Source organism: Calidris pugnax, unplaced genomic scaffold (assembly GCF_001431845.1).
Source record: "Calidris pugnax isolate Ruff unplaced genomic scaffold, ASM143184v1 scaffold139, whole genome shotgun sequence".
NCBI classification, from domain to species: domain Eukaryota; kingdom Metazoa; phylum Chordata; class Aves; order Charadriiformes; family Scolopacidae; genus Calidris; species Calidris pugnax.
Window position 1 is genome coordinate 294,754 of NW_015090863.1, and position 27,961 is coordinate 322,714.

General features: G+C 41.5%; 1 protein-coding gene across 2 annotated transcripts in view; it reads right to left on the minus strand.

Moving 5' to 3' along the window:
• Positions 1–27,961, minus strand: part of ADRBK2 (adrenergic, beta, receptor kinase 2) — an 81,829-nt gene that overhangs the window by 8,918 nt on the left and 44,950 nt on the right. Inside the window, exons 1-12 of one of the 2 annotated variants that reach the window (XM_014944813.1) lie at positions 27,695–27,763; positions 23,230–23,331; positions 19,844–19,918; positions 18,420–18,481; positions 17,376–17,427; positions 16,635–16,726; positions 13,791–13,890; positions 6,882–6,960; positions 5,398–5,528; positions 4,355–4,449; positions 2,680–2,787; positions 213–279 (exon numbers count right to left, since the gene is read on the minus strand). In XM_014944813.1, the coding sequence (XP_014800299.1) occupies positions 213–279; positions 2,680–2,787; positions 4,355–4,449; positions 5,398–5,528; positions 6,882–6,960; positions 13,791–13,890; positions 16,635–16,726; positions 17,376–17,427; positions 18,420–18,481; positions 19,844–19,918; positions 23,230–23,331; positions 27,695–27,742 (1,011 nt within the window). In that variant the 5' untranslated portion in view covers positions 27,743–27,763. Of the gene's footprint in view, positions 1–212; positions 280–2,679; positions 2,788–4,354; positions 4,450–5,397; positions 5,529–6,881; positions 6,961–13,790; positions 13,891–16,634; positions 16,727–17,375; positions 17,428–18,419; positions 18,482–19,843; positions 19,919–23,229; positions 23,332–27,694; positions 27,764–27,961 lie in introns of those variants that run through there. The other variant, XM_014944812.1, reaches the window with a different exon arrangement.

The following is a 27,961-nucleotide window of genomic DNA, read 5'->3' on the forward strand; positions in this document are numbered from 1 at the left end:
AAAAAGAAATACAAAAAGAGGCATTTAATTATAGAAGTACTGCGATCTTCTTTCCCCACATAGAAGAGTAGCTTTTCTTTGGTAGCATTTGTAAACAACTCTTCCATGGGTAAAGACAGCTTTCTTACAAAGCAGGCTATGGACATAGTCCCAGTTTTTAGAGGAAATGGGAATTTACTGAACTAGAGGAATGTAACTGCAAGGATTCTTACCACCGTGAGCGTCATCCGGTCGATCTCATGCTTATCTTTGGTTTTGTGCTGTCTGAAAGGACTGTGACTGCAGAAATAAGAAAAAAAAATGCACTAATCAATATTAAGCCATAACATATCAGGTTATTTCAGCCGTGCCAACCCCAGGAAAGAGTGTAACATCCTTTTAGTCCCATTATTCCACCTCATCAAGCCTGTCCTGCCGAACAGTAAAACAAGTAGTAAAATATTTAGCATTTAAAATGAAAAATGAGACTTTACACAGTAGCCTACTGTGGCTATTAGCTATCTACTACAGCTTATCCAAAAAGAAACCCCTGAACAGCTATCACAACACTGATATTTAAAAACATTGATCTATATATGGAAACTGAGTACGACCTACAGAACTCACCACTCGTCTACAAGGGAAGGATGAAGCACAATCTTAAAGTAAGTAGATGAAACAGAAGATAATCACAGATACCACAAAATTACTGACTGAGAAGATATTTGATGATATATGGTAAATTGTCATCCTTATTCCTTTCATGCTTTATTATTCTGAGTTTGAATTTTTTCCTTTTAGCCATAGAAGACCTTAGAATATTACAGATTTATCATGAAGAACTTAAACAACAGCATGGAAGAAAGCAGAAACATTTCAGTATGAGATTTACTTAACAGCATGGAAGAAAGCAGAAACATTTCAGTATGAGATTTTTTAATTAGATTTAGGATATGTTCCCTGTTTCTTAGTTTTCTTCAAAACCTTGAGGGAATGATATTTTTCAAAATCAAAATGTTACTTGCTTATCAATACATTAATTAGCTGTTATAAGGCATTTTGTCTTGCCACATGGCAGCCTGTACTAACTTGTTTTAGCTGGGGACCTGATACTCAAGCTTTATTTCCCTTTTATCCTCAAGAATGTTTTTGATTAATGGATCTGATGGGACAGGGTAGGACTTTTAATTTTTGTTTTTAAGCATGACAGGTAAGGGGGCAAAAGTAAATGGTGAACATATGGCCTGATCTACTTTGACAATGAAGCTCTGCGTAGATCAGGGGAGCAAATGATTCACTGGAGACTTATGGGCAGATTTTATGCCAGACTAAATTTACTAAACGCCAAGAAATGGCACCATGTGCCCAACCCTTGTTTTGGGATGTGAGTTGTTTAATTGGCTTCAGAATAGATGAGGAAGGATAGTTCACAATGAATAATGCTTTGGCTTCTGGCCGACCGCTGATACCACCCCGCTCATCTCTGTCAGGAAGAATCACAGCCCACAAAGACTGAGATCTCCCTGCCCCGAAAATCTGAGTTTCTGTGGTAAATAGGCCCATTTGTGCTAGTTCTTTCATCCCACAACTTCATGCCTGTGAAGGAAGAACCACGCCAGAGTCAGTTGGATGCCCTAAGCCTCTGTGCAGAGGTGACTCAAAAGGTAAAAGGTTCAAAAGCAAAGACGAGGAGTTCACAGTGGTCCTGTGTGTGAAAGACACTCTCCTCTCTCCTCCCAACAAACCCAAACTGCTGTGTCTCTTGCCACCTACAGCATGATGCTGTCCATACTCAGAAATTATATTTTTTCAATTTAACCACTATTTCTCCCTTTATTTGCATGCTTACTTTTAGTCTACTTGGTGAAAAATTAAAGTGATACAGCTTATACTTCAACTCAGAAGACACCTTCCTTTGTACAGTGTCTGGGGTAGAGGTAAGAGCTTATAATTAATTAGGTGTGAGGACACAGGATGATCTAATTAATGATCCATCTTTACAGAGAAGCACTCTGAAAAGCTTGAAAGATTTCTTCTGTTTTGCCATTAACACTGAGGATGCTATTTTCAACAAACACTTGCCAATCAGTGCTTTCTGACTGTTCAGATAAATCCTGTAGCCTTAATAAATTCAACTGGGAAGGTAAAGCTGTAATTATCATATAGTTTTGTACACCAATACAGCCAGATTTAGGAAATAGAAGCATCCACACATTATAACTTACTCAAACACTACAGAAGGCAAGACTTAGTATCGTGTAAAAAGGGAACAGTGCAGCAAAGAGTTTCACCATAACAGCAGGTCTTCAGCATTAAAATTAAGCCCATAATTTAACAGAGCTGCTGGTGTATTAAGGAATTAATAACATCATATGATTTAAAATGCTAACAATTGCCAAGAGCTGAGTAAATTGCCCACCAGCAGAATCAAAAGATTCTGAGCGCCTGCCTTCCCCACTGCCCCACACCTGCACCTACTGAAGGCAGTAGGACCTATGGTTCATTTGTTTTGGAAGCAAAAAAAGCCTGTTTTAATCTCACATGCAAAGTCTAAGTTGCAGAGACAGTAGAAAGGTATGATTTTAGATAATATGTAGTATGTTACATATTATTATTTCAAGGGACAGACAATGATGATGCCTGGGCTAAAAAAAAATAATACTATTAAAATACACACACGAGACATAAAAGTTAACTCACCCTCTCAGAAGTTTGAAAAGCATGCAGCCCAGCGAGAACCAGTCCGCACTGCTATCGTACGCCGTTCCCTTCTGGAGCACCTCCGGAGCCATGTATCCATGGGTACCTCTGAGAAGCAGAAAGGGACAAAATCTTGATTACAACCAAAACTACCATCATAAAAAAAAGAGATAAGTAAGAAATCTGTGTTTTCTCATTATGATAACCTAATTTGAAGAGAATTAATTTTAAACACCGAATCACGGAATGGTGTGGGTGGGAAGGGACCTTAAAAGAAATCATGGAATGGTGTGGGTGGGAAGGGATCTTAAAAGCCCTCCAGTGCCACCCCCTACCCTGGGCAGGGACACCTCCCACCACACCAGGTTGCTCCAAGCCCCCTCCAACCTGGCCTTGAACCCCTCCAGGGATGGGGCAGCCACAGCTTCTCTGGGCAACCTGGGCCAGGCTCTCACCACCCTCACACCAAAGAAGTTCTTCCCCACAGCTCATCTCAATCTCCACCATTACCCCTTGTCCTATTTTCTAGCCTAAATCAGACTTTTATGAGTTGAAACTGAATTGCAGGAGAAACAAAGCACCAGTTGCTCCTGCTGCAAGTGGAGTGTGACTGGGGAACTGTTTGGACCTTGGCACCAGCTTGGCCAGTGCTCCCTGGACACTGAAATGTCCCATCATTGCAGGTAGCAATTAGGCAATTTTTATTATTCAAATTTGTTTGGTAATTATATATGTTGCGTGATCTGTCCACTCAGTTTACAGGACAGACAGACATCAGGACACAGTCGAGGCTCCTGGTGTTTCAGGCCAGACAACTCCAGCCCTGAGACCTGTCCCTACCCACAGAAACAGCCCCAGAATCAGGGCGAGCAGAGCTGGATTGTGCTCTCTTGGTATTTTCCATGTGTCTCCTCCCAACAAACATCCATGTGTTGGGCTTAAGAACAGAACAGCTTCTCCCGGAGTCATAGCTGGTCACCACCAGAAAGCACTCACCACCAGAAAGCACTCACCACCAGAAAGCACTCACCACGGACCACTTTTACCCCTGATGTAATTGGAACGTATTAACTTTATCAACAAGCTACTGAATTGCAAATCTTTGAAGATATGACAGGATGAAGCTTTCCTTTTTGCATAAATTATGAGACTAAATCAGGGCAAAGGAGGACCTAAGAATAAAACGTGCCAGATAAGATGTGGAATCCACGCACAATCCAAGAAATTCAGATCCCAGTTATAACCTGATGCCAAGAGGCAGAAAGGAACACAATTTGCCTCCAGTTCTACAAAGATCCAGAAAGACACAATAAATCCTGTTTTCTCAGTCAGTTTCAGAATATTTAATTACCCATTTAGGACAATTAAAACAATCTGGTACTTTTAACTCAGTCAGGTTCTTATCTCCTCTGAAGAGTGAATCATCTCAAAATAATGTGTCATCTTCCAGCCATGCCTACACATCAGCTGCTACAACTGAGCAGGAAAAACAGAAAAGAGGAGACTGAAAAACCTTATTAGAGTATCCAGCTTCGCTGTGTTATAAAGCAAGCCTAAGTCACACAAGTGGTTGTTTTTTTTTTTCCATTTAGGCAAAGACAAATTATGAAGACGCATAAAGGATTTATTTAACAACAGCTGGATGTGCAGCAAAGCTCCCATAAACAATACTCACACGCTAGCGTGGGGCTTCTTTTTGGAAAAATCACAAGCCAGCCCAAGGTCTGATATTCTCACGTGCCCATGTTCATCCAACAAGATATTTGCAGGCTAGAAATCAGAGACAGGAAGGTTACTGCTCGGTGTTTTGCAGTTGACAGAAGTACAAATTCTCAGAACACAGAACTCATTGTCAAAAATCAATACTCTCTGGTAATTGGTAATTGCCTTTTTTTTTTCTTACATCAATATAGTAGACGCTTTCTAGATAAAATGTACAATCTAACAGAGCACTACCATCAACTCCAGAGGAGATTATGAAGTACTGAAGAACAACAGAAGAGGAAAAAACCAACCAAGGTTTGAAATGGAAAATACATGAAAGAATAAATCTGTTCTGGCCTCAAGTCCGCATTGCTTTTGGTTCTTTCACAGAAGGGTCTGTGTGAGGCTCTTACATCCTTTATTTGCAATCTACACTCTGCACTCCCTCTGCAGAATTTTTTCCTCATTTTTATTGTCACTTGGCTCATGGACAACCTTCTCAGAGCAGCCCTCAATGTCCCAATTGTCAGTGAAGCACCCCTGAACAACTGTCCTCCTATCAGTCTCCCATCACACACGCTCCTCCTTTTATTGTCACTTGGCTCATGGACACCCCTCTCAGAGCAGTCCTCAATGTCCCAATTGTCAGTGAAACACCCCTGAACTTCCTATCAGTCTCCCATCACACACGCTCCTCTTCCAGGACTCTCAGAAATACAGTATAACTCTCTAAATTAATAGCATCATTAAGATGGTGAGAGGAATAACACTGCACAGGATTTATTTTCACCCCAAGGAAGCACCTCCCAGGCCTGTTAAACTGGATAATAGCACAGATTAGAACTACGTTGAGGAGTTATTAGAAAATTCAGCCAAAGATAAACAAATAATCTGCATTCTTCCTCAGAAAGGGTTTCAGGTAAGAGACTTCATTTAAATTATCATTATCTCTGGACTGTTTGCTGCTATCTAACAACCCCCTGGCGTGAATGCAGTCATTACATTAATGATTACCTTTAGGTCTCTGTAGACAACAAAGCGATTGTGCATGTGTTCTAAACCCAGGATGATTTCAGTAGCATAAAACCTCATTTCTTTTTCAGAAAACACTCCATGCTGGGAGAGGTGGTAGTGCAAATCTCCTCCTAAAATTAGAAGAATTGAGATGCGATTAGAAGAACAGTAAAATCTTGCCTCACAGGCAAAAAGCATGATATGAGAGGAAACAGCACAGCATTTCTGTGTTCTTATAACCTGTGGAGCATAGAGGAACCTGGACATACACATGGTGACAAAATACCTGAGAATATTAAGAGATAAATTTGATCAATCTGAAACTCCATTTAAAAAAAATACATTTACTTCATACACATTTGCATTCAGTGACTAATCCAGCAACTGAGCCTCCAGGAAAAGGATTTCCACAGCAAGTAAAATGCTTTGCTATACATCGGGTTTTGGAGAACACAGCACATAGAACAGCCCAGGTTGGAAGGGACCTCAAAAAGCCACCTGGGCCAAAACATTCAAATATTCATCTTCCTATACATTGGTTTTCAGAGAACTGAATAAATCAGCACATAGAACAGCCCAGGTTGGAAGGGACCTCGAAAAGCCACCTGTTTGCTATACATCGGGTTTTGGAGAACACAGCACATAGAACAGCCCAGGTTGGAAGGGACCTCAAAAAGCCACCTGGGCCAAAACATTCAAATATTCATACTGAGGATGTCTTCACACTTTCCTAATCAAAGAACAGGCACAATACAATGTCACCCTGAGCTAATCCACACCATCAACACTTCAAACAGCGAATATTCCTAGGAAACTGTTCCTGATCAAGCTACAGATTTAAAATAATCAACCAGTTACTTGAATTTGACCTACAGCTTAGATCTTAATGAGAATCTTCACTTGCAAAACACCAAAGCCAGGCTCTATTACTTAGAGGGTATTAGCTTTATTTCTCAATTAAATTTCCAGCTTTACAAGGCAGTATGTTCAGATGTGTCCAACGTCTGTAGGACCACAGTCAGGGTTTGAGTCTTAATTCCACAAGTGCTGAGCATCCTCAGCAAACGAGTGCTGCAGCATCGTCTCTCTCTATGGTCCTCCCAAGAGTTACACAAAGCCTTTTAGGTATAATCTCTTTCTTTTGAGGATTTTCTTTGCAGAGCTCTTTATAGTAGCCCTTTCATTTTTATTCTCAAAGCCGCGTCCCTGATCTCATACATTTCTCCACACAACCATCATTTTCTTAAGCTCCCAACCTCGTAGGCTCTTTGATATCTTTATTTAAATATGTTAATGTTATAAAGTATCAGGGATTTTTCCATCTGTTCTGTACATTCCCTGCTTTAGATGAATTTACCCCTCCCGCTCACAGGCCGATGCTTCACACCTCAGTTTATTTTCCCCCTCATCCTCCTCATGATCTCAGCAAGTTCTCCTGCCAATATTTCTGTAATACTATCATCATCTGCGCGAGTCTCGCTTACCATTCATCAGGTCCAGAATGAAACAGAGTTTGTCGGGGGTGTGGAAGGCATAGGTCATACACACTATAAAAGGGCAGTCCTAGAAGGAAAGGAGCAGAGAGTTCATCTCAGGCCATAAGCAAAGTACTCCTCAGAGAAGCTAAAAATACATGGGACATTCTTCCTATGGCATTTGCCAATATTCATAATAAATTTTGAAAGCAATTTGTGTACTACTCTACATACTCTGATGTTTCTCTTACAGTTTAAGAGATGTTAGATTTTGCTATCTCATTTCAAAACAAAAATTTTAGAAAGCTATGAGGAGCCAAAGGTTTAAAAAACACAGGCAGCATCACTACCTTCTAAAGACTTGAAAGTACAGCAGCTAGAAACATTCTAAAAATATTTACCTGAGTTTGCACTATATTTACATGAAAGATACATTAAAGCTAAGAAGCTTTAGGCCAGCTCAGAAAAAAATGAAGCTGTTTTCATGAAGTGTAAAGGATATACACTATTTCCCACGATTGCATGGGGAACGTTGAGCTACTGGAACACTGACTGAGAATCTTCACATCACATACAAAATCCCAGAGGAAAGAAAGTTTTATCCTCACATATTCATACATTAAATACAGCTACAGTGGTAACACTGAGCTCTCTAGCGGAGCTGCACCAAGGTGACAGCGAGGTGTCCTGCCACCCTTCAGCTCTCCCACATCATTTGCGAGAGATGATTAAAAGGAACATCAATACAAGGGGAAGGAAGTCCCAACTCCGAGGTGTACACAGTGCATGGGAAGCAAGAACAGCACGGGCTGGATTATGCAAAACCCAGAAACCAAGCATGGGGTGTGCAGATCTAAGGTCACCATCGAGCAGCCAAACGCAGGGCTGGGTTACAAGGACTACATTCCCACTTTAACCCGAATTCATACCAATGTTTAAGATAAACAGCCATACAAAAAAAAAATATATATAGCTGGAAAAACACCTCCTTAGTGCACATGATCTGGTCAGTGTGCTGGTACTTCTGTAATGCACTGAAAGACGCCATGGCGGAAAGTTGGCAGATCCTCCTCTCTTCATTAGTCTTGGAGGTGGCTAATTAATAGGGGGTGGCAATTACTTCGTCGACCCCTTCTCCACAGCTGTATGAACCCAGTGGTTTTTTGGTCTACAAGGAAAACCTTGTAGACTAATCCTTGTGTGGAAGCCGACCGGCCTGCACAAAAACCCCGACTGACAAGGGCCTGGCCCCTAAGGTGGCGACCAACGGAGCTGAGATGAACTGCTGAGGAAGCAGGACACCACGCAGGAAGCATGAACGTGACCTAACGTGACTTGAACACTGTGTTAATTGTTGCAGTACTGATAGTGAAAGCTCTGGGAATCTCTAACAGGAACTCGCTTCCTTCCCAGTTCAGGGTCAGCGAGACACGGAAGCAGCCAACGGAGATGAACTGCTGAGGAAGCAGGACACCACGCAGGACCAACGGAGCTGAGATGAACTGCTGAGGAAGCAGGACACCACGCAGGAAGCATGAACGTGACCTAACGTGACTTGAACACTGTGTTGCAGCGAGACAGGGCGGCCTTGGGCAGAGCGGGATCTGTGAGGGGGAGAGGGAGGAGATGGCGGCACCATCCCCACCAGTCACCAGAGCTTAAGTTGGCTTATCCTTCCACAAAACCACATAAAACTGAAATATAATGAACGTGACCTAACGTGACTTGAACACTGTGTTAATTGTTGCAGTACTGATAGTGAAAGCTCTGGGAATCTCTAACAGGAACTCGCTTCCTTCCCAGTTCAGGGTCAGCGAGACACGGAAGCCTTGGGCAGAGAGAGGGAGGAGATGGCGGCACCATCCCCACCAGTCACCAGAGCTTAAGTTGGCTTATCCTTCCACAAAACCACATAAAACTGAAATATAAAGCTTTATATACTTGACTGTAATCCCCAGGGAGTCCCAGAGTGGACTGATCCTTCACGGATGGTTAACCCCCATGTGTTTTATTGCTTACTGCATCCAGTTCCACCAGTGGCTCTGTGGAATGCAGGCACCCATCGGGAACACCCTGGAGAAACAGGCGTGAAAAATGCCTAAATGGTCCTAGAAATAAGAGGGCTACAGACAAGGCAGCTACTGAAAAGAAGGTGTAGCCAGGGAGGGTCGGTCTCTTCTCCCAAGGAACAGGCGAAGGGACAAGAGGAAAAAGCCTCAAGTTACGCCAGGGGAGGTTCAGGATAGGTATTAGGAAAAATTTATTTCTACACCAAAAGAATTATCAAACACTGAAGAGGCTGCCCAGGGAAGTGGTGGAGTCACCATCCCTGGAGGCATTTAAAAGCCGGACAGACATGGTGCTGAGGGACATGGGTCAGTGGTGGGTTTTGTCAGTGTTGGGTTGACGGTTGGACTCGATGATCTGAAAGGTCCTTCCAACCTCAACTAATACTATGATTCCACAAAAGATACTACCTCTCATTACAAACTTTGCACGGCTCAGAACTGCAGACTGTCATAGCTACCACTTAATTTCAGAACAAAAGCTTTAGTAGAATTAACAACTTAATTTTCTGAATCGACTGGATAATTCAAAAGCATCCCCAAGCAAGCTTCTGACAACCTTGGAGTAATCCATTTACCCAGAAGGATTTCGTGTTAGAATTTAAACACCATACATAGAAAAATAAAAGGCTGTTTTTATAGCAGAACATAGTATGCCAGTATTTTTATGTATCTCATTTTTTTAAAAAGAAAAGATAACTAAGTGTAAACGTGATGCATAATTCATTTTTGTGTGAGCCTTCCTAATTTAATCACTACCCTCTTCACTGTTTAACAGAGAGAAGAAATTGTAGTACTGTGATATTTTTCTGACACAAAAAACACTACAAAAGAGTATGTTCCAGCACAAAACCAAAAAAAAAAAAGCCCTAAAATGAAACAAAGCAATAAAGCAAATTTCCCAAGAGAGTAACACTTCGTTGCAGTAAAGCTTCTGCTCCGAAAAAATAAGGGACAGTATGACAACAATGTGTCAATTAAGAGTAGTTTAAAAACAGTTCCTTACATCCAAACAATCCTGGATTAAGTCCAAAAAATTGCAGAAGACTTATTTCTGCCAATAAATAATGTGGAAGGAAAAAAAATAATAATCAGAATAACTATAAAGAATTGTAGGAATGTATTATTTTAAAGACATGAGCGCACTAACAGTTATTTTAGAAGGAAAATGTTGATTCTGACCCTTTCCTGCAACCCGAGCACCCGGGTTTAGAGCACAACTGTAGAAATGAGAGCAAAAAGGTAAAAAAAACATGTTGAGAGCATAGAGCAGCCGCACAGCACGTTGAATCAGAGAGCAGATCCATCCCGAGAGGTCTCGCTCTGAACAATGAGCAGGTCATTGCCTGAAACACCGAGCTGTTGTCCCGCACTCCCACACATGGTCTTTCAAGTGACTACCAAGATTTGGGAAGATATTCCCTTTTTTGACCGAAAGCAAGAATTACTAATCTTGGTACATGTGAAAACAAAGTACCTGTTCTTCTCAGAAGAATAATAACACTTGCAGATATTTTATTGTTCAGTCTGTCCACTTCTGATAAGAAAAAGTGTAAGAAGAAGACATGTAAGAAGTTCCATCTAAAGATGAGGAGGAACTTCTTCACTTTGAAGGTGGCAGAGCCACCACATTTCTTTTAACAGAAAATGAAATATTTCCCCCGCTATGCTATTTTCTAAGAATTTCCAAATGCATTTCCAGCATCTCCAGACCGAACATCTCCATGGGAGAGGAAGACAGAGCCTGCATCCCTGCGGACGAGGGATCACAGACTTCAGGAACCGTTTGTCCGTGTGACACCAACAGTCGGTGACAAAGCAAAGACACCGGCGGAGAAGGTGATTAAGACAGAACCCAGGTTTTGTGTGACGAGGCCAACCTGAGGGGTTCCCCGTGCCCTGCAGAGGTGTCTGTCGTGCTTCTGAGCTGTGATGAACTGAAACACGACCAGGAAAAGCCGCTCTCACAACGTGGCCACGATGTGCTCAAATTTGGGAGCTCCTGATTCAAGCAGCAGCGGTGAATGCCAAAATTTTAGGTGGATTAACAAAAATGATTGCACAAACGTGTGTGTAATCTGCACAGCTGTTATTATGCATCTCGCAGAGACATCTGGATTCCCAGTTAAATGACTAAATTGTACTATGATGAACTTCCCAGTCCCATTTTGTTCCGGGCAGCGCATAAATCCTGTCGTTGGGGAAAGCACACGGCATTCAAACCTAACAGCTTGTATTCAGGAATGAAATTAATTATTTTGTCATTTTCAAACCTATTTAATTCTGCATATTCAGCACCTCTTGCACCGGCAGGTGTACCTCACCTGAATGGGTGGCATTTTGTACAACACCTCTCTTTTTCAAACTCTCTTCCAAATTTCTGAGAACCTAAAAAGAAGCTACACTCTAACGAGCTGATAATCCTTAAGAAAAAAAAACAACAAATGGTTTGTCTTGCTTTTCTGCTGCTAAATGACTCGCTGTGTGCTGTCATATAAGGAAACTAACTCCACCATTAGCAGCCTTGTGAACAATTTTCTTTTCGAATTGCTAGACATGAAAATTCCTTTCGAGCACCGGAGCAACAGCATCACAAATTAAAGTTAATAGGACAATTATTACTAATTTTGCCTAGATTTCTTGTCTAGTCTCCGCTGCAGAACTTCACCCCACTGGCTCTCAAGACTCCTGACACTTCTGGACAAGCCCCAGCTTAACTTCAGTGGAAAGAGTTAATTTGATTAAAAAGTCTAACCAATAAATCCCAATTGTTAATTGCAGAGACAAAAGAACAAAGAAATATTTTCCAATTGTTTTTCTATCTTCATGCTGAAGCCAAATGCGAATGTAATTCTGTGTTAAAGGAAATGCTCTGAGTGAATTTCACTGAAATTGAACAACAGGCTGAGGCAGGGGAGCAGATTCCAATGAAAGGCACAAGAAGAAATACCTTGTCCTTCATTCAGAGCTTTTCAATTAGAAAAAAAAAAAAAAAATCAACTTTCTGATGACACCTTGATGTGTAGCTTCCCCAGTTTCCAGTTTAGGATTTGCCTTTCCAGGATATTTCTAACAGCAGAGGAAAATGATCTGATGGGCAGCGAGGAAAGGTCTTCTAGGGACAAAATTGCAACCAGCTTCCCCATTCTATCAGTCTGCACCGCAGAGCATCTCCCATGCCTATCGTGAGGCTGAGAAGTCCCAAGTCTTGTCTGATTCACAGTGTTTTCGCTCGACAATAAAAGGGCACTGTTTAGCAATTATAATTCCACATTTCTACATAAGCCCTGAGAAACACATCTCGGTTTCTTCAAGCCGAGTTTGCAGAAGACAAAGGCCACCCCAGCACGGGCAGTTCTGCAGCTGCGCCCACGAGCAGCGCAGCGTGACGTCCCAGACTATGTGTGGGCAGGAGACAGCCCAGCTCAAAGCCCAAGCAGACGGATGGTGGCCTGGTTTGAGGAGCAGGAGGCCACAGCCGGAGGAGGTGGTGGAAGGGAGAAAGGTTAAAGAGAGCATCTGTCGTTTGTTTGGTGGCCAGCCGAGCCCACACCACGACAGATGGGTTTTCCCCTCAACGGCAGAAGACAGGAAGGGTGCTGCGCACGCGCTCGAAGGACAAAATGATGCTAAATGCATCACAGGGGGAAATTTTTTTGAAGAAATCAGTATTTACCAAGCCTCCTGGGTCATGCAAAACCAAACCTAGGACTTAGTCTGCAAGACACAGAGCAGAGCACGGAATTTGCTCTGTGCCACCTCGTGAGCAGAAATTCTCCTGCACGGTGCAAAACCAAACCTAGGACTTAGTCTGTGCAAGATACAGAGCAGAGCATGGAATTTGCTCTCTGCCACCTCGTGAGCAGAAATTCTCCTGCACGGCAGACATGATGAGTACAAGCCTAGAACAAAACCACCCTCTTGTACAAGCCTAGAACAAAACTACTCGCAATTCCTTCTCCTGCTTTTTAACGGCCCTGGAAAAAGGGGGTGCGTTAACACCAAGCCACAAACTGAACGTTTAATTCGCACAACGCAACAGTCGTGAGGAAAATGAACCTTTTTACCAGCATCACACGTAACCATGGCGACACCAGCCCATTTCAAGTTCTGTTTAATGAGGCCAGTGTACTCAGAAGGCCTCATTAAGGGCCTTCAAAGCCTGCTCTGAAGACGCCTGAGCACGACGTACTGAGGCCACCACCAAACTGCTCTTCTTCAGGTAACAAGATCTGGTCTGGTGAAACCAACACCAGTTGGGTTGCTTTTTGTGCACGTTACTGATATTTCTAATTTTAAATTGACTTGTATTCTAGATGGGCAGACTTACTTGGTACACCTGGACAGGTACTCAGTACATGAAAAAAAAATATGAGAGCAGCAGGAAAGGGAAGAAAGACAGGTAACTGAAGGTTTTTTTCTGAAATGGCATCTATATTCTACAAAAGTGTTATGTCACTATAGCAGGAAAGGAAATTCCTTTACAAGATAGAACAATGCTTTGGAAAAGTTTCATATATAAATACTTGAAAAAGGATTATTTAAAAAGCAGAAGGAGAGGCAGAGTGAGAAAGAAAAAGGGGTGGGGGGAGAAAGAGAATGAATTATCTAAGAAATGGGAACCTCTTCAAACCTCTTCAGCTGAGGTGCTGATTTTTGTAAGCACCCAAACTGAAAAGCTTCCTTTTCCATTCTTATTTCAGACACGCTGATAGGATCAGGGGGAAGGTTCCAGGGGGGTTCAACATTTGCACGTCACACAACTGAATTGATGGGGTATGTATTATATGTAATAGCTTTTATAAAATATAAAAAAAAGAAAGAAAAAGAATAACAAATCAATGATACTTACTCCCGTACTGACAAGAGACAGCATAATTCTTTCATTTAAGGCTAACGTTTCTCCTTGCTTCATCTTGATTCTCTTCTTATCTAAACATTTCATTGCATACCTGAAAATATTAACCATTCAGAAAAAGCACCAGAAAACATTTCCTCCTCTACTCAGTATTATTCACCACCTATTATGCCATGCATATTTACAGTATCCTTTAAGCAAGCTCTTTAAAGACTTAAACTCAGTACTAAAAACATCATGACATCACCAAGCAAGAAAACTTCCCAAATCTCACAGAATTAAAACATTTTCAACAGAAGCCTCCTAACAGAGAAATGTGCTTTCACGAACAATTCTGTGTCCAAACAACCACAGTGGTATAGGAATTACACATCATACATTCAATTTTAATACCTACAAGCAAGAATTTGCAGTATGAATTAAATCACAGAGATTCTGTTCTGGTTCCATTTAATTCTAACAGTTCCAGCTCTACCAGGAAAGCAATAACTTCAACACATGCTGAGTTTTATATCTAAATTTTTTTTAAAGTTTTCTTTCTACTCAGAAAAAGGTCAGATATCCACAGGAAGGCTTTTTTTTTTTTAATCTTTTACCATCTGTATTGCACAAATTAATAAAGTTTTGCTCAAAAAAAAGCATGTTACCCTAACAACCACCAAATAAGAACAGGATATAATACAGTCTGGATATCTTTTTTTCAAGATGTTCGATGAGCCTACGATTAGAGAGCTGAGAAGGACACGTGTGTTCCTCCAAAGAAGATCTCTAGATATGGGCAACCATGGATTTTTAGGCCACTGGTTTTAAAATACACTCAAGGAAAACACCGTGTTACAGCACTGCGTCAATGCTCATCAACAACTGCCTACACCCTGACAGCAACAGCCTCACGTCACCTTCGCTCCCTGAAACAGCCACGTCACTCCTTGCCACGCGTGTGGTGTGAGGGGGGAAGAGTGAGCGTGATCACACTGGAATCTTAACGTTTCCAAAACAAGGAATATATTCCCAGCACGTGCTCCTGCCGAGCAGTCTGTAAACGATGACTATAAATAACATTTCACACCCTACCCTTTATTTACGCCTGGACATCGCTGATCCCACTGAAAGGCTGGGGCCGATTAAGGCTGATGGAAATCAAGGATCTCGGTCATATTTTGAGTGGTGATCCCTCCCCCTTCCACCTGCTTTCTGCATCGTACTCCTGGCCCCTATTTAGACGCCCTTGAAGGAGGTGACGTGAAAGAAGCCTCAGGTGTGTCTTGGTGGGTTAGTGAAACACCGATGGCATTTACCTTGGAGGGGTGGCTTCCCACGCTCCTTGCAGGCAGTAAGTGCAGCAGAGGCAGCCATCTAGAGTGGACGGGATCTGGATTAGGGACCGGTAAACAGGTTTGGATTAAGAAAGAACTAAACCAAACCTCTACCCAGACACCGAACCTAATCTAGAGATCGGTTTTCTCGCATTTCACTTCCCTTGGCTCTGTTTGTATCTGATAAAACCTGTCCTTTGCTTCCCTCGCTATTCCCGAGGTTCATCCACCTCCTGCCAGAGCAAAACTCAGACATGAAAACAACTGGGAATCTGAGAACTACCTCTTCAGGGTGGACACCTACTTAGTGTGGCTCCAGCTAAATAAAATGTTTATTTTCATACATGGACAAATGAATGAACTGTAAATGGACAAAAAAAAAAAAAGTACCAAAGCAAGAATAAAGACAGTATTGTTAGTAACAAGATTAATAGAAATACTTCAGGTCACCGTAAAAATACTGAGCACGACAGCAACATTGAGATGTCTTCCACTTGTTAATAGCTCAGAAGTTCATTATTATCGAGGATGCCAAGCACACACAATTGCCAGTGAAGCCAGCTGTAACTGCAGAGACTTGGCACCTCCAACATGCTTACTCAGAAGAGAAATGTTTAAGGGTGGTCCCCAGACTAGAATTGTCAGGAGAAAAGCAAGATGAAAGGGGGAGGTGGGGTGTAAATAAATAAATAAATAAGATATTGAGAACAATTTGTTAAATCAACACCCAGATGTTCAAAACAGGATATAACGGGGCAATTATGCCTAGAGATTGAAATCTGTTGATCAGGAGAACTGTGTGAATAGCAAGACCAGAAAAAAAGGAAAAAAACCACACAGGGTTGATCTCGGAGCTCCCACCAAGAGCTCTGATAAACACAAGCTCAACACTGGAACTACATTCTTCCAAAAGTTAGCAAGGATCCCAGCTTTCGCCAGCAAAACGTGCTCATCGGGGCAGAAACTTCAGCAATTACACAAATCTAGTAAAACCACAGTCAGAACTTGCCCAGGCACTATCCTGCAGATGGAAGAGCCCTGAGGTGACATCCCCAGGTCACCCTCCATCCCTGTGTGAGCTCCAGCTGCGGGATGTGCTTTGCTGGTGAAGAACACCCTCCAGCAGAGGAGAGGTGAGACCTCGCACAATCACCGCCGTTTCCACAGGAACATCCTTCTGCCCCGTCAGGCTCGGATCCAGGAAACCATTTAAGCACATACTTAATTTTAAACACATGTGGAGTCTCCATTAGTTCTGACAAGACCATTTAAATGAAAGATGTGCTGCCGAAGAGCCCTGCGAGGCTGAAGCCCCACTGCACGGCATGGAACAGGATCAAATATCGAACTAAGCTTAAAGATGATCCAGAAATCAGAACCTCTTGGGATAAAACTTAATTACAAAGAACTCTACGGTAATGCGATGCTTCTTTCCAGTGATTTTGTAAGAGACAACTGGAAGCGGTTCCTTATGAGTTCAGAGTTTACAATTACTACTAAAATAAAGTGTAGATATACTCACATTTTTCCAGTGTCTGCTTTTCTGCAACCATACACTTCACCAAATCCCCCTCTTCCTATTATTCTATGTACACTAAAATCATTCATGGTCAGCTGCAAAGGGAAGAAAAACAAAACAAAACCAGGCTTCATTTTTCAGTACGAAAAAGCTTACTGTGAAAACACCTAAAGAATCTATTATTGTGTTAAGATATTTAATTATTGTCATTCATAAAGCATCAACTGTTTTGGAAAAAGGAGCCCCTTACTGTTTATATTCCAGCATACATGCAAGCACTACAGTCTGAAGCAGAAACAATACGAATGAGACTGCTGTTGCCAGAGACTGATGGTCTCATTCATAACGCAGCCTGCAGAAAAGGAGGGCTATTTTTTACAGGGAAAATGGTAAAAAAAAAGCAGTGAGAGGGACAAAAACAGAGGTCTGGGGTGCTGGGGACAACATCCGAGCCGTGGTGGGGAAAAGGAGACAGAGGGTGCCTGGGGCTGGTACAGAGAAGCAGTTCTAGCAGTTCACTTTCTTTCAGCTATTATAAAAATCCAAAAGCTATTAACTCGAGACAGGCAGAAAGGACATCCAGAAAGGAATAATCAGGACCGTTCGTCTCAGAATAGCAGAGCAGATCAGTAACCTTCACCACGCTCTTTAACTTAAAGGCCTTTTCAGAAGCAGCACTCAAAACCGAACATTTTCTTTCCTGTATCAGCCTTTGACAAGATAAATATACTTGTAAGTACTTACATGAATATTTAGTTCTACGTTTTTCCATTGACAGAATCTAGTAAACTTGTCACTGCAGGGAAAAAAGTTCAAAAGTTGTCTGAGACGACTGTGTAAAGTATTATCGGAGTCTTGACATTTTCTATATTTAAAATAAAGTTTGCACTAGGGCGTGTTGTGACGATACTCTTCCTTTCAAACAATTGTTAATCTTACCCCCACCAAGAAAAACAATTACCAGGCAGCGCACACTTCATATTTTACATCCTTGGAAGAGAAAGGTATCAGATAACCTTTATCCCTGGAATTGTAAGTGCTGAGTGTGTCCTCACCTCTCTCTTTCAGAAGGTTAATTTTGATTTTCAAAAACAGCTAGCTAAGTTTGGAGCTAGCAAACATTTAAATTACATAAAGGGAAAGAAAATAGAGACAGCTCAATTTATGTTAATGAACCGCCATATACCCCAAGGAACATTTTAAACTCATTTTATCTTAAAATAGGAAAAACGTCAGTAATATCACAAACAGTAGCAGAAAAAAAAAAAAAAAAGAGTTTCTCATTTCTACATAAATAATTCAGTATTTATTTTCAGAGCAAGAAATAATAGTTCTGTGGAGGCATTCTTACAACTATTTCAGTTTGAGTGCAAAATACCATTGAATACAGTGTATTTGGCTGCCATGGGATGAGAACCAGACCTTTTCTTGCTTAAATTGCAAGGAATCCAGATCCAAACCAGTCTGGCTCTTTCAGTCACACACAAGGGATGGTCACTCATGAGAACATCCTCCAAGAATATAGTTCTGCATTTTTAAATCTTTAAGATCAAACCACAATTATTCCGCTACACAAAAAAAAAAATCTATCTTCTTTACAATTTTTTCACTGGTACATCCTGACATTAATCATGATGCTCCACAAAGCTATTTGCAGAAGCTTGCTGATAATACACTATTAATTAAATGAAGTTTATTCCACATTTTAAGCCTTATTTTACAGCAATACTCAAGGGGCCTGGCTTGCTGCTACATTAGGTAGAAAGTTCGGATGTGCCATGTTCATACCTTTCCATAAATTTCTGAAATATTTTTCCTCGGAGACTATCACAAATTTCTTCTATATATGGCTAAAAAAAAAGGGTAAGAAACACAATTAGTACTTAAGCATACAATAAACTACTTCTGCAATATTACCTATTACATACACCTCATGTTGGTCCTATACAACCACAGCTTTTTTGAGGATGACCTCCCTCGACCTGCTGGCCACGCTCTTCCTGATGCACCCCAAGATGCCATTGGCCATCTTGGCCACCGAGGCACATAGTCTGGCTCATGGGCATCCTGAAAATAGAGTCCACCCAGGACTATTTTCAAATATGTTTAAATACAAACAATACACTGGAGTCTCTACTTCCCAGAGACGCTGCTTCATCTTTTTGGTGCTTCTCTCCCCTCTGCCCCCACTGAGAAACCTGCACCTTCAATCCACAAGTGACTTTTTTTTCAGTAGAAGCATTTTCCTCCTGACGTGCGACGGCACGCAGCGATCCCAAATCCCAACCCAATTAGCGGTGAGATGTAACTCAAGCAATGTAGTTATCAATTTGTCACTTCCCCTAATTGCAACATTAAAAACAGTTCACCGAGCAGGAAGAAAAACCAAGCTGGGGCAATCTCCATGTTCTTCCAATATATAAAAATACCTGAGATTTACATCAAAGACATTTAAGCTTATAAACACTCCCATGATTGATGAGGTTCGTTTTATGCAAAATACACTGGTTTAACGCACCTAGCTATAAAAATTACCTTATATCTGAATTTCTTGTATCAAAGTGTATCAGGGCTGTAAAAATACAGGAAGTATTTCCCTTCTCATTATTTTCTAAAGTAAACAACATCACAAAAAATGTGTAATTTTGCAAATGAGCCAGGATACGCTTTATTTTTATATTCAAATGGAGGATACGCAAATCCCATATTTCCTTTTAACAATTCAGAATTTCACAAAGTTTACAAAAATTTTAAACACCACAATTTTAACGGTGCAGAAACTCTTCTTTAGAAAGGTAAATTTTGATTGGATTTTATCTGGTGGAAAGACAGAAAAACACATGAGATGGTATAAACGCTTAATTCCACACCATCATCAACTAGGAATTAATTTACGTTAAAATTAAAAGGAAAAGCAAAAATGTTTTCCAAGTTTTCACATTACTGAAACATTAAGGTGATTTCTCCACTCTGCAGTTTGGTTTATCCCAACAGGATGCGCATCTTCCTGATGCAAAGTGATTTATTCTAAATTATTTCATGGCTTAAATTAAGTAGATTCAAGGTACAGTTTGCTTTCACATATGGGCTTTAAAGAAGTATTTCAGAAAAGTAATTTGCAATTTTTATCTGACTTAGAAAAGCATTCTAATATCACTATTGCAGCAGAAAGTATGTTAGCAAGACCATTTTATTCCATCTCCTTAACTCACCTGAAAAAGGCTGGCTGGCACTTGTTTCTTGGCTAAATGCGTTTGTACGTGATCTACAGCTTGTTTTGAGAAAGGCTTTGAAAAAAGAAAAAAAAAAAAAGAGAAAGATTTCAAGCAGCTGGAAAGGTAAAGATAAATGGGTTAAACGATGCTCCTTTAATAAATTCATGAAAACACCCAATAGTGAAAGATTTCAAGCAGCTGGAAATGTGAGAACCTTCATTTAAGGTCTACAAGCACTGCTGTTCTTTTAAAAATATACATGAAAAATATACCTACTTCAGAATGAATGCTATATAGTTACCCCTATTATATTATATTTCAATATAGTTTCCCCTATTATATTGTATTTCACTGCAAAAAAATGCAGAATGATGCAGGAAAACAATTATTTTGAAATGGGAAGGCAGGAGAGGGGAAGATGAGGAGGAGAAAGCTAAAGATAAATGGGTTAAATGATGTTCCTTTAATAAATTCATGAAAACACCCAATACAGGGACAGCTTCAGAGAAGTAGAGTTGGACTTTTTACCACTACAGAGCCAATAATGCACATTTCACACAAAAATTCCTTAAACTCTTCACCCACAGAACCACACCACTAGGGTAAAACCCACTGCGAATTCTTCTTTAAAATATAAGCAAATCAAACTTAAATGTAGACCAACGGGCCAGAACTTCAGCTGGAGGAAACACGTGTTTTCATCGACTTGAACGAAGCTGCATCGGCCACAGCGTGGCCCCAAGCCTTTAAATTACTGTATCACAGCTAAAAAGCACATGATCTCTAGTATTTTGAAGGACTGCTTTATGAGCAAATAATAATGATAATTAAAAAAAATCTTTGCGTGATCAGTTTTAGATCAAATCTCCAACTTTGGTAAAGTTCAACACCCAAATTGCCCCCTCAGAGCCCCCGGCAACTCATATTTCCTTGGGTTTTTTGGGACAGAGTTGGAATTAAGACATTAATCTATGTCTACGCGTGCAGGTATCTAGACACACAAACTGCACTCAGCATATTTTAAAATAGAGATTTAGCTTAAAGAGATGTAAACCAGATAAATCTCCAGATATTTCCTTTGTGAAATGAAAATTGGCACACACCATCAATCTTCACATCTCATTGCTGCAAAAAACCAAACAAAACCAAGCCAAAACGTGCTGAATTCAGCCAAACCCACCACAGGCTTCAAAAGGGAAACGCCCAGCACTACAAGCAATTGTAGTAACAATTCTTTCAGCAATAATCTTAATTGTTCTCTGAATAAAGCAGGGGTTATTTTGAATTCTCGCCGCTGCCAAGGTACTCAGGGAAGGCAGAGAGGGGGGTGTGAGACGTGGTGGATACACACGTGGGAGCAGGAGAGAAGCTCCTTCATTATGTACGTGTCGTAAATCTGCCGGCTCCGGCTCATACGCTCCTCCTCCGAATCCAGTTTCTCATATTCTTTTATCTGCAACACAAGAGAGAAGGAGCCACGAGGTGAGCACATTTCTAAGGATTTTGTACTCGTTAAAAAGAAGACTTTGGCTGAAGTTTTATTTTACTTTATTATTTTCTTAATTAAGACAAAGAAAACCCACCTGCAATAGCATAGTTACAGGTGAGCTGAGATTTCCCTCCTATCTTAGAATTTTTATGCAAGGAGACAGACTTGCTGGAAGTTGCTACAAAGCTTTGCTTTCTCAAATTTGGAAAGGAATGAGCTAAAGCAGCATGTTTTCCCCCCATTTACCATTTCCCAGGGTAAGAACCCGTGCAGGGGAATTCAGAAGCCAACTTGGCGAGAAGACAGGACCCTGCGAGGAGAGGACCAGACCCTGTGAGGAGAATGAGATGAGCGAATGTGCCCAACGACGTTAATGAAGGTTTTCTTTGCCTCTGCTCAGCTCACAGATGGAGAGCACTGACCTTGCTCCTCCACCACTCCAGAGCCTTGACCCCTTTTCCTGATGTTCTGGCCCATCCACAGCACCTTTTCCAGGCTCCTGGGGCCAGCCGAGGAGCTGTGACATTGCCCAGGCAGCAGAAGCATCGCGTGGTGACAGCCCTCCAGGGCCACCACAGCACGTTAAGTACCACTGCCCAAGCAAGAATGCAAAGCACATTTCAAACTGTTCACACAGGTCAGCGACAGGTTGAATTTGAATCCTAAAGATGGTCAGAAAGAAGGTTTCACAAAATATATCAAGTTTCTTCAGGAGATCAGTGTGTCCCAGCAACAGCAATCCCATACGGTTCATTTTCAGAACAAAACCTGATAACCGATTCCAGAAAAAAACACCTCATTAAGTTCAAGGGTTCTTTGGAGCGTATTTAGTCTTCCAGGACTGACAGAATGTAAAAACCATGTAAGATCTTTAGGGACAAGTCTCAGCTCTCATTGCTGGACCTTCCCAACATCAGCCTGTGAGGTCCTAGGGTCCAAATAAATGTAGGTGTTCGGACTTAGATTTCAAGCAGCTGGAAAGGTAAAGATAAATGGGTTAAACGATGCTCCTTTAATAAATTCATGAAAACACCCAATACAGGGACAGCTCCAGAGAAGTAGAGTTGGACTTTTTACAGAGCCAATAATGCACATTTCACACAAAAATTCCTTAAACTCTTCACCCACAGAACCACACCACTAGGGTAAAAACCCACTGCAAATTCCTCTTTAAAATACGAGCAAATCAAACTTAAATATAGACCAACGTGCCAGAACTTCAGCTGGAGGAAACGTGTGTTTTCATCGACTTTAACGAAGCTGCATCGGCCACAGCGTGGCCCCAAGCCTTTAAATTACTGTATCACAGCTAAAAAGCACATGGTCTCCAGTATTTTGAAGGACTGCTTTATGAGCAAATAATAATGATAATTAAAAAAAAATCTTCACGTGATCAGTTGTAGATCAAATCTCCAACTTTGGTAAAGTTCAACACCCAAATTGCCCCCTCAGAGCCCCCGGCAACTCATATTTCCTTGGGTTTTTTGGGACAGAGTTGGAATTAAGACATTAATCTATGTCTACGCGTGCAGGTATCTAGACACACAAACTGCACTCAGCATATTTTAAAATAGAGATTTAGCTTAAAGAGATGTAAACCAGATAAATCTCCAGATATTTCCTTTGTGAAATGAAAATTGGCACACACCATCAATCTTCACATCTCATTGCTGCAAAAAACCAAACAAAACCAAGCCAAAACGTGCTGAATTCAGCCAAACCCACCACAGGCTTCAAAAGGGAAACGCCCAGCACTACAAGCAATTGTAGTAACAATTCTTTCAGCAATAATCTTAATTGTTCTCTGAATAAAGCAGGGGTTATTTTGAATTCTCGCCGCTGCCAAGCTACTCAAGGAAGGCAGAGGGGGGTGTGAGACGTGGTGGATACACACGTGGGAGCAGGAGAGAAGCTCCTTCATTATGTACGTGTCGTAAATCTGCCGGCTCCGGCTCATACGCTCCTCCTCCGAATCCAGTTTCTCATATTCTTTTATCTGCAACACAAGAGAGAAGGAGCCACGAGGTGAGCACATTTCTAAGGATTTTGTACTCGTTAAAAAGAAGACTTTGGCTGAAGTTTTATTTTACTTTATTATTTTCTTAATTAAGACAAAGAAAACCCACCTGCAATAGCATAGTTACAGGTGAGCTGAGATTTCCCTCCTATCTTAGAATTTTTATGCAAGGAGACAGACTTGCTGGAAGTTGCTACAAAGCTTTGCTTTCTCAAATTTGGAAAGGAATGAGCTAAAGCAGCATGTTTTCCCCCCATTTACCATTTCCCAGGGTAAGAACCCGTGCAGGGGAATTCAGAAGCCAACTTGGCGAGAAGACAGGACCCTGCGAGGAGAGGACCAGACCCTGTGAGGAGAATGAGATGAGCGAATGTGCCCAACGACGTTAATGAAGGTTTTCTTTGCCTCTGCTCAGCTCACAGATGGAGAGCACTTGCTCCTCCACCAGTCCAGAGCCTTGACCCCTTTTCCTGATGCTCTGGCCCATCCACAGCACCTTTTCCAGGCTCCTGGGGCCAGCCGAGGAGCTGTGACATTGCCCAGGCAGCAGAAGCATCGCGTGGTGACAGTCCTCCAGGGCCACCACAGCACGTTAAGTACCACTGCCCAAGCAAGAATGTAAAGCACATTTCAAACTGTTCACACAGGTCAGCGACAGGTTGAATTTGAATCCTAAAGATGGTCAGAAAGAAGGTTTCACAAAATATATCAAGTTTCTTCAGGAGATCAGTGTGCCCCAGCAACAGCAATCCCATACGGTTCATTTTCAGAACAAAACCTGATAACCGATTCCAGAAAAAAACACCTCATTAAGTTCAAGGGTTCTTTGGAGCGTATTTAGTCTTCCAGGACTGACAGAATGTAAAAACCATGTAAGATCTTTAGGGACAAGTCTCAGCTCTCATTGCTGGACCTTCCCAACATCAGCCTGTGAGGTCCTAGGGTCCAAATAAATGTAGGTGTTCGGACTTGCTCCAGACCCTACCCCAGCTCCAGAAATCCAAAGCGGAATAAGAGCCAGCTGGATTTCACCCAGTGCCTGTCGGAGGAGGAAGAGGCCACATCCGAGCTGGCTGGACTCTCAGCCTACAGAATAAACCAAACCCCCCCAAACGATGTACCAGAGCATCCCCTCCTGATGCAGAGAGAACAAACTGCCCCCAGGAACAAGCAGTCCCGCTCCTGCCAGCTACACTTTCATAGCGAGAACAGCACCAAGGTTAACAGAAAACACATTGTTGAGGACTTTTAAAAGATATTTTTTTTTTTTTAAACTGTGTTTTTCCTCTATGCCACAATATAGGGTTTTTTTTCCCCCTTCATTCAGAGGCTGCTCTTTTTCCAGGCTGAGCTGTACTTCCCAGCCCTCGAACAGGTCTCCGTGTGACAGACTCAGACCAATCTATCTCTGAAGGTGCAAAACTGTAATTAAACTCGGTATTTTTCTAGCTGGACTCCTCTTGTTTGCTGATTATGGTAAGGCAACAGTTCCACCACCGTTTGCCATCTGTGACTACTTCCCCCTTGGGACCAATTTATAATGAAAATGAATCAAAACATCTTCGCCAAAGAACCATTTTTTAATAAATGCAAAATAATTAGAAGCAGGAGAAAGCCTGATGCATATCACATTGTCTTACTTGAATGCAACCTCCTGCCCTTCAACATTTATTTTATTAAACCATGTAACTGCACCCAAAGCAGAGGGGTGTCCTGCAGCAGCCCCCCCACAGCCACTCTGGGACCAGCTCAGTGTCTCTCCCACCTGCCCTTACACTGGGCTTTTTAACCAAAATCCCTTGGATTCATAAAGCTTTGGAAAAAAGGACAGTGAGTGACAGAAGTCCCCCATGGGTGATATATCCCCAGGCAGCTCAGCCTGCTCCCCCAGGAACTCCTTCCCAAACACCCGACGCCGCTCATCACACAGGTGGTGCCACGAGACACCTCCCCTATGATAGCATTTAAGACGGGCACCTGACGTACTCACAAGCTGATTTTACATCCTTATTTAACAGGACACTACTGGACCACGCCAAAAAAATTCAGCACTAGGCAGAGCTGAGCCTGTCACCATTTGTAAATGTCACCCAGCTCTGCCAGCAGCAGCTTCCACAGCAGCACTCCTGGCCCCGGGGTAATGTCCTGGGGCACCACGAATTTCACCACTTCCCCAAGAAACTGCAAGAAAAGCATCTGACAAAGTCTCTTTTCAAAACTTGAAATCTGAACGCATTAGTTTTCAAGCCTCTAGAAGTTCTTTTTCTCTTTTTTTTTTTTATTCCTCCCTTTTCTGAAACCGATCTGGATGAATCACTCATCCAGTTAAACGCTCCATCGTGACTGAAGCTGCAGTGAAGTGAAATCCCTGGAGTACGGAGCCCTTCTACATCAAGAGATTTTTAATGTAGCAATGTACTCAAATTATTCTGCATGTAATAAATGCAGTAAGTAAATCAAATATACATTAAAAAAAAAAAAAAAAGAAAAGCTTCTGATTCCAGGATGTCACAGAAGAAAACGCAATGAACCTCTCTTTAAATATCTTTAATGGGTTTTTGTGAAAAGTACATGACAAAGCACTTAAATTCTTTTTAGGCAACGCTTTGCTAATAACCTAAAAATACAATTTCAAATTGTTTCAGAGATAAAGAGGCAGCTAAAAATATCTTGCTAAACAATCTGCTACAACATGCCTTTTTGATTACTTATGACAGCGATATCTTCGGTACATAAAAAGATGAAAACGATAGAAAAAAGATTCTTCGTTATTGACAGCGAGTACTTAATTTGAGTGGGGGAACTGTATCTCACTAAGGATTTATCTCCAAACTGATAACCAGCTTCGCCTCTTTTGTGCTCTTACCCCACTAGCAAGAAAAATTTAAAATCATCAGCTTAAGGCTAATCCAGACAAAAGGTTATCTCGGGCTGCGTTTCTAATTAATACCGAGCAATAAAGGCTGCATTTTCAGAGCACGTGTGCATGTTTTAACTGAAACCAGCACCTAGGATGGGATTAACTACAGATTTCTATTTAGAGCACCATAAATGTGACAAGGAATGAAGGAAGTGAGGAGAGTCCTCGTGTTTCCCCATTGGAGGGTACAGAAGTGCTGGGGGGCTGTGGGAGGGCTGGGGCAGGACACGATGCTCCCCCAAAATATTGGTCCTTACAGATCCACACCTGCCTTGGGTATGAGCTTCTGCCTTGATTATCTCCTGATGATGGAGCACAGCCAACCTTAATGAGCTAAAGATATCAATATAAAGATATATCAATCGTGCTCTCTCTGGGTGGGTGCTGCAGGGAAAGAAAGAGGTGCCCAGGACTGGGGTGCTCAGGCATCACCTGGAGGCATGGAGGAAGCTTCAGGGATGGGGAGGACCAGAAATGCCACCTCCTCCAGTGGAGGACATGGAGGTGAGGCAGAAAAGCTGGCAAATGTTCCTTACCTTAACTCCAGAACTAAGATTCACAAGTGAAAAATCAAAATCTCATCCCATTTCCCAAGAAAGTACATGGCTTAACTTAAGGTGTAAGAGATTTTTAACAAGTAGAGACTGAGGTGAACCTAATTCCAGCTCATTTCTTACAAAAAGTTCAAATGAACCATAGTCAAGGAGCGTACCTGATGATAGAAGACATTAATAAAGCTAAAGATATTTTAATCTCTATTGGTATTCTTTCCCTTTCCATCGTTCTCTCGGTATTTTCCAAGTTATATTTTGGCACATGAATGTGGTGAACGAACATCTGGGCAAGTGGCTGCTCCGGTCACTTTCTTCCATTGTTTTGTTTTCAACACATTATGCCTTAAAACTAAACATACTTAACTCTTGGAGGACAAAAACTGCAACAGTAGCTTTTAAAATGCTTTGTTAGCTCATGTTTCATAAAGGCAGTTCAGTATGTGCAGATAAAAGCACCGTTAGAAGTTGAGCTAAGTAGGTTTTTCCTGCAAATATTCCATTTTGTAAATCTTAAATATTTACTAAGTATTTATCAGTAGGAGAGCAAAAAAAAAATATCTATGCTACTCTCATAAAATACACTCCAAGAATACTGTACCAAATTACCAATCTGATTAGAGTTCCATCGCTATTTTTAAAAGTCTCTTGAACTTGTTTAAAATGATGGTTTTATCCCTTTAAGGTTATTATATAAAATAGCATCTTTTATGACTTAACCATTCCACTACGAAGTGGAAATGACTGAGGACAGCAGGGACCCTTCCCAAGCCTCTCCCCCCCATCTCAGCAGCCCCTGCCCAAGGGCTTGGGGGGCAGAACAGCCTCCCTCCCCCTGGCTCCCCCCAAAACTCCACCAACAGCCTCCTACCTCTTCATAGAACTTCAGCTGAGGGACGGCTTCATCAATCTCATTCATGCAATAGTCTTTAAAGAGCAAAAATCCTGGAGAAAAAAAAAAAATATCAGAGAAAAAGATGTATCATTCCTATCATAACTTGTAAGAAAACACAAAAATATCTGGGTAACATCACGGGTTGTATGTACCTTTGTTAAGTACCCCCAATTAGCACAGCTTAGAAATACTGATTATCAAGCGGCTCTGCAGCATCCTCAACAGAAAAGGATCATAAACCCC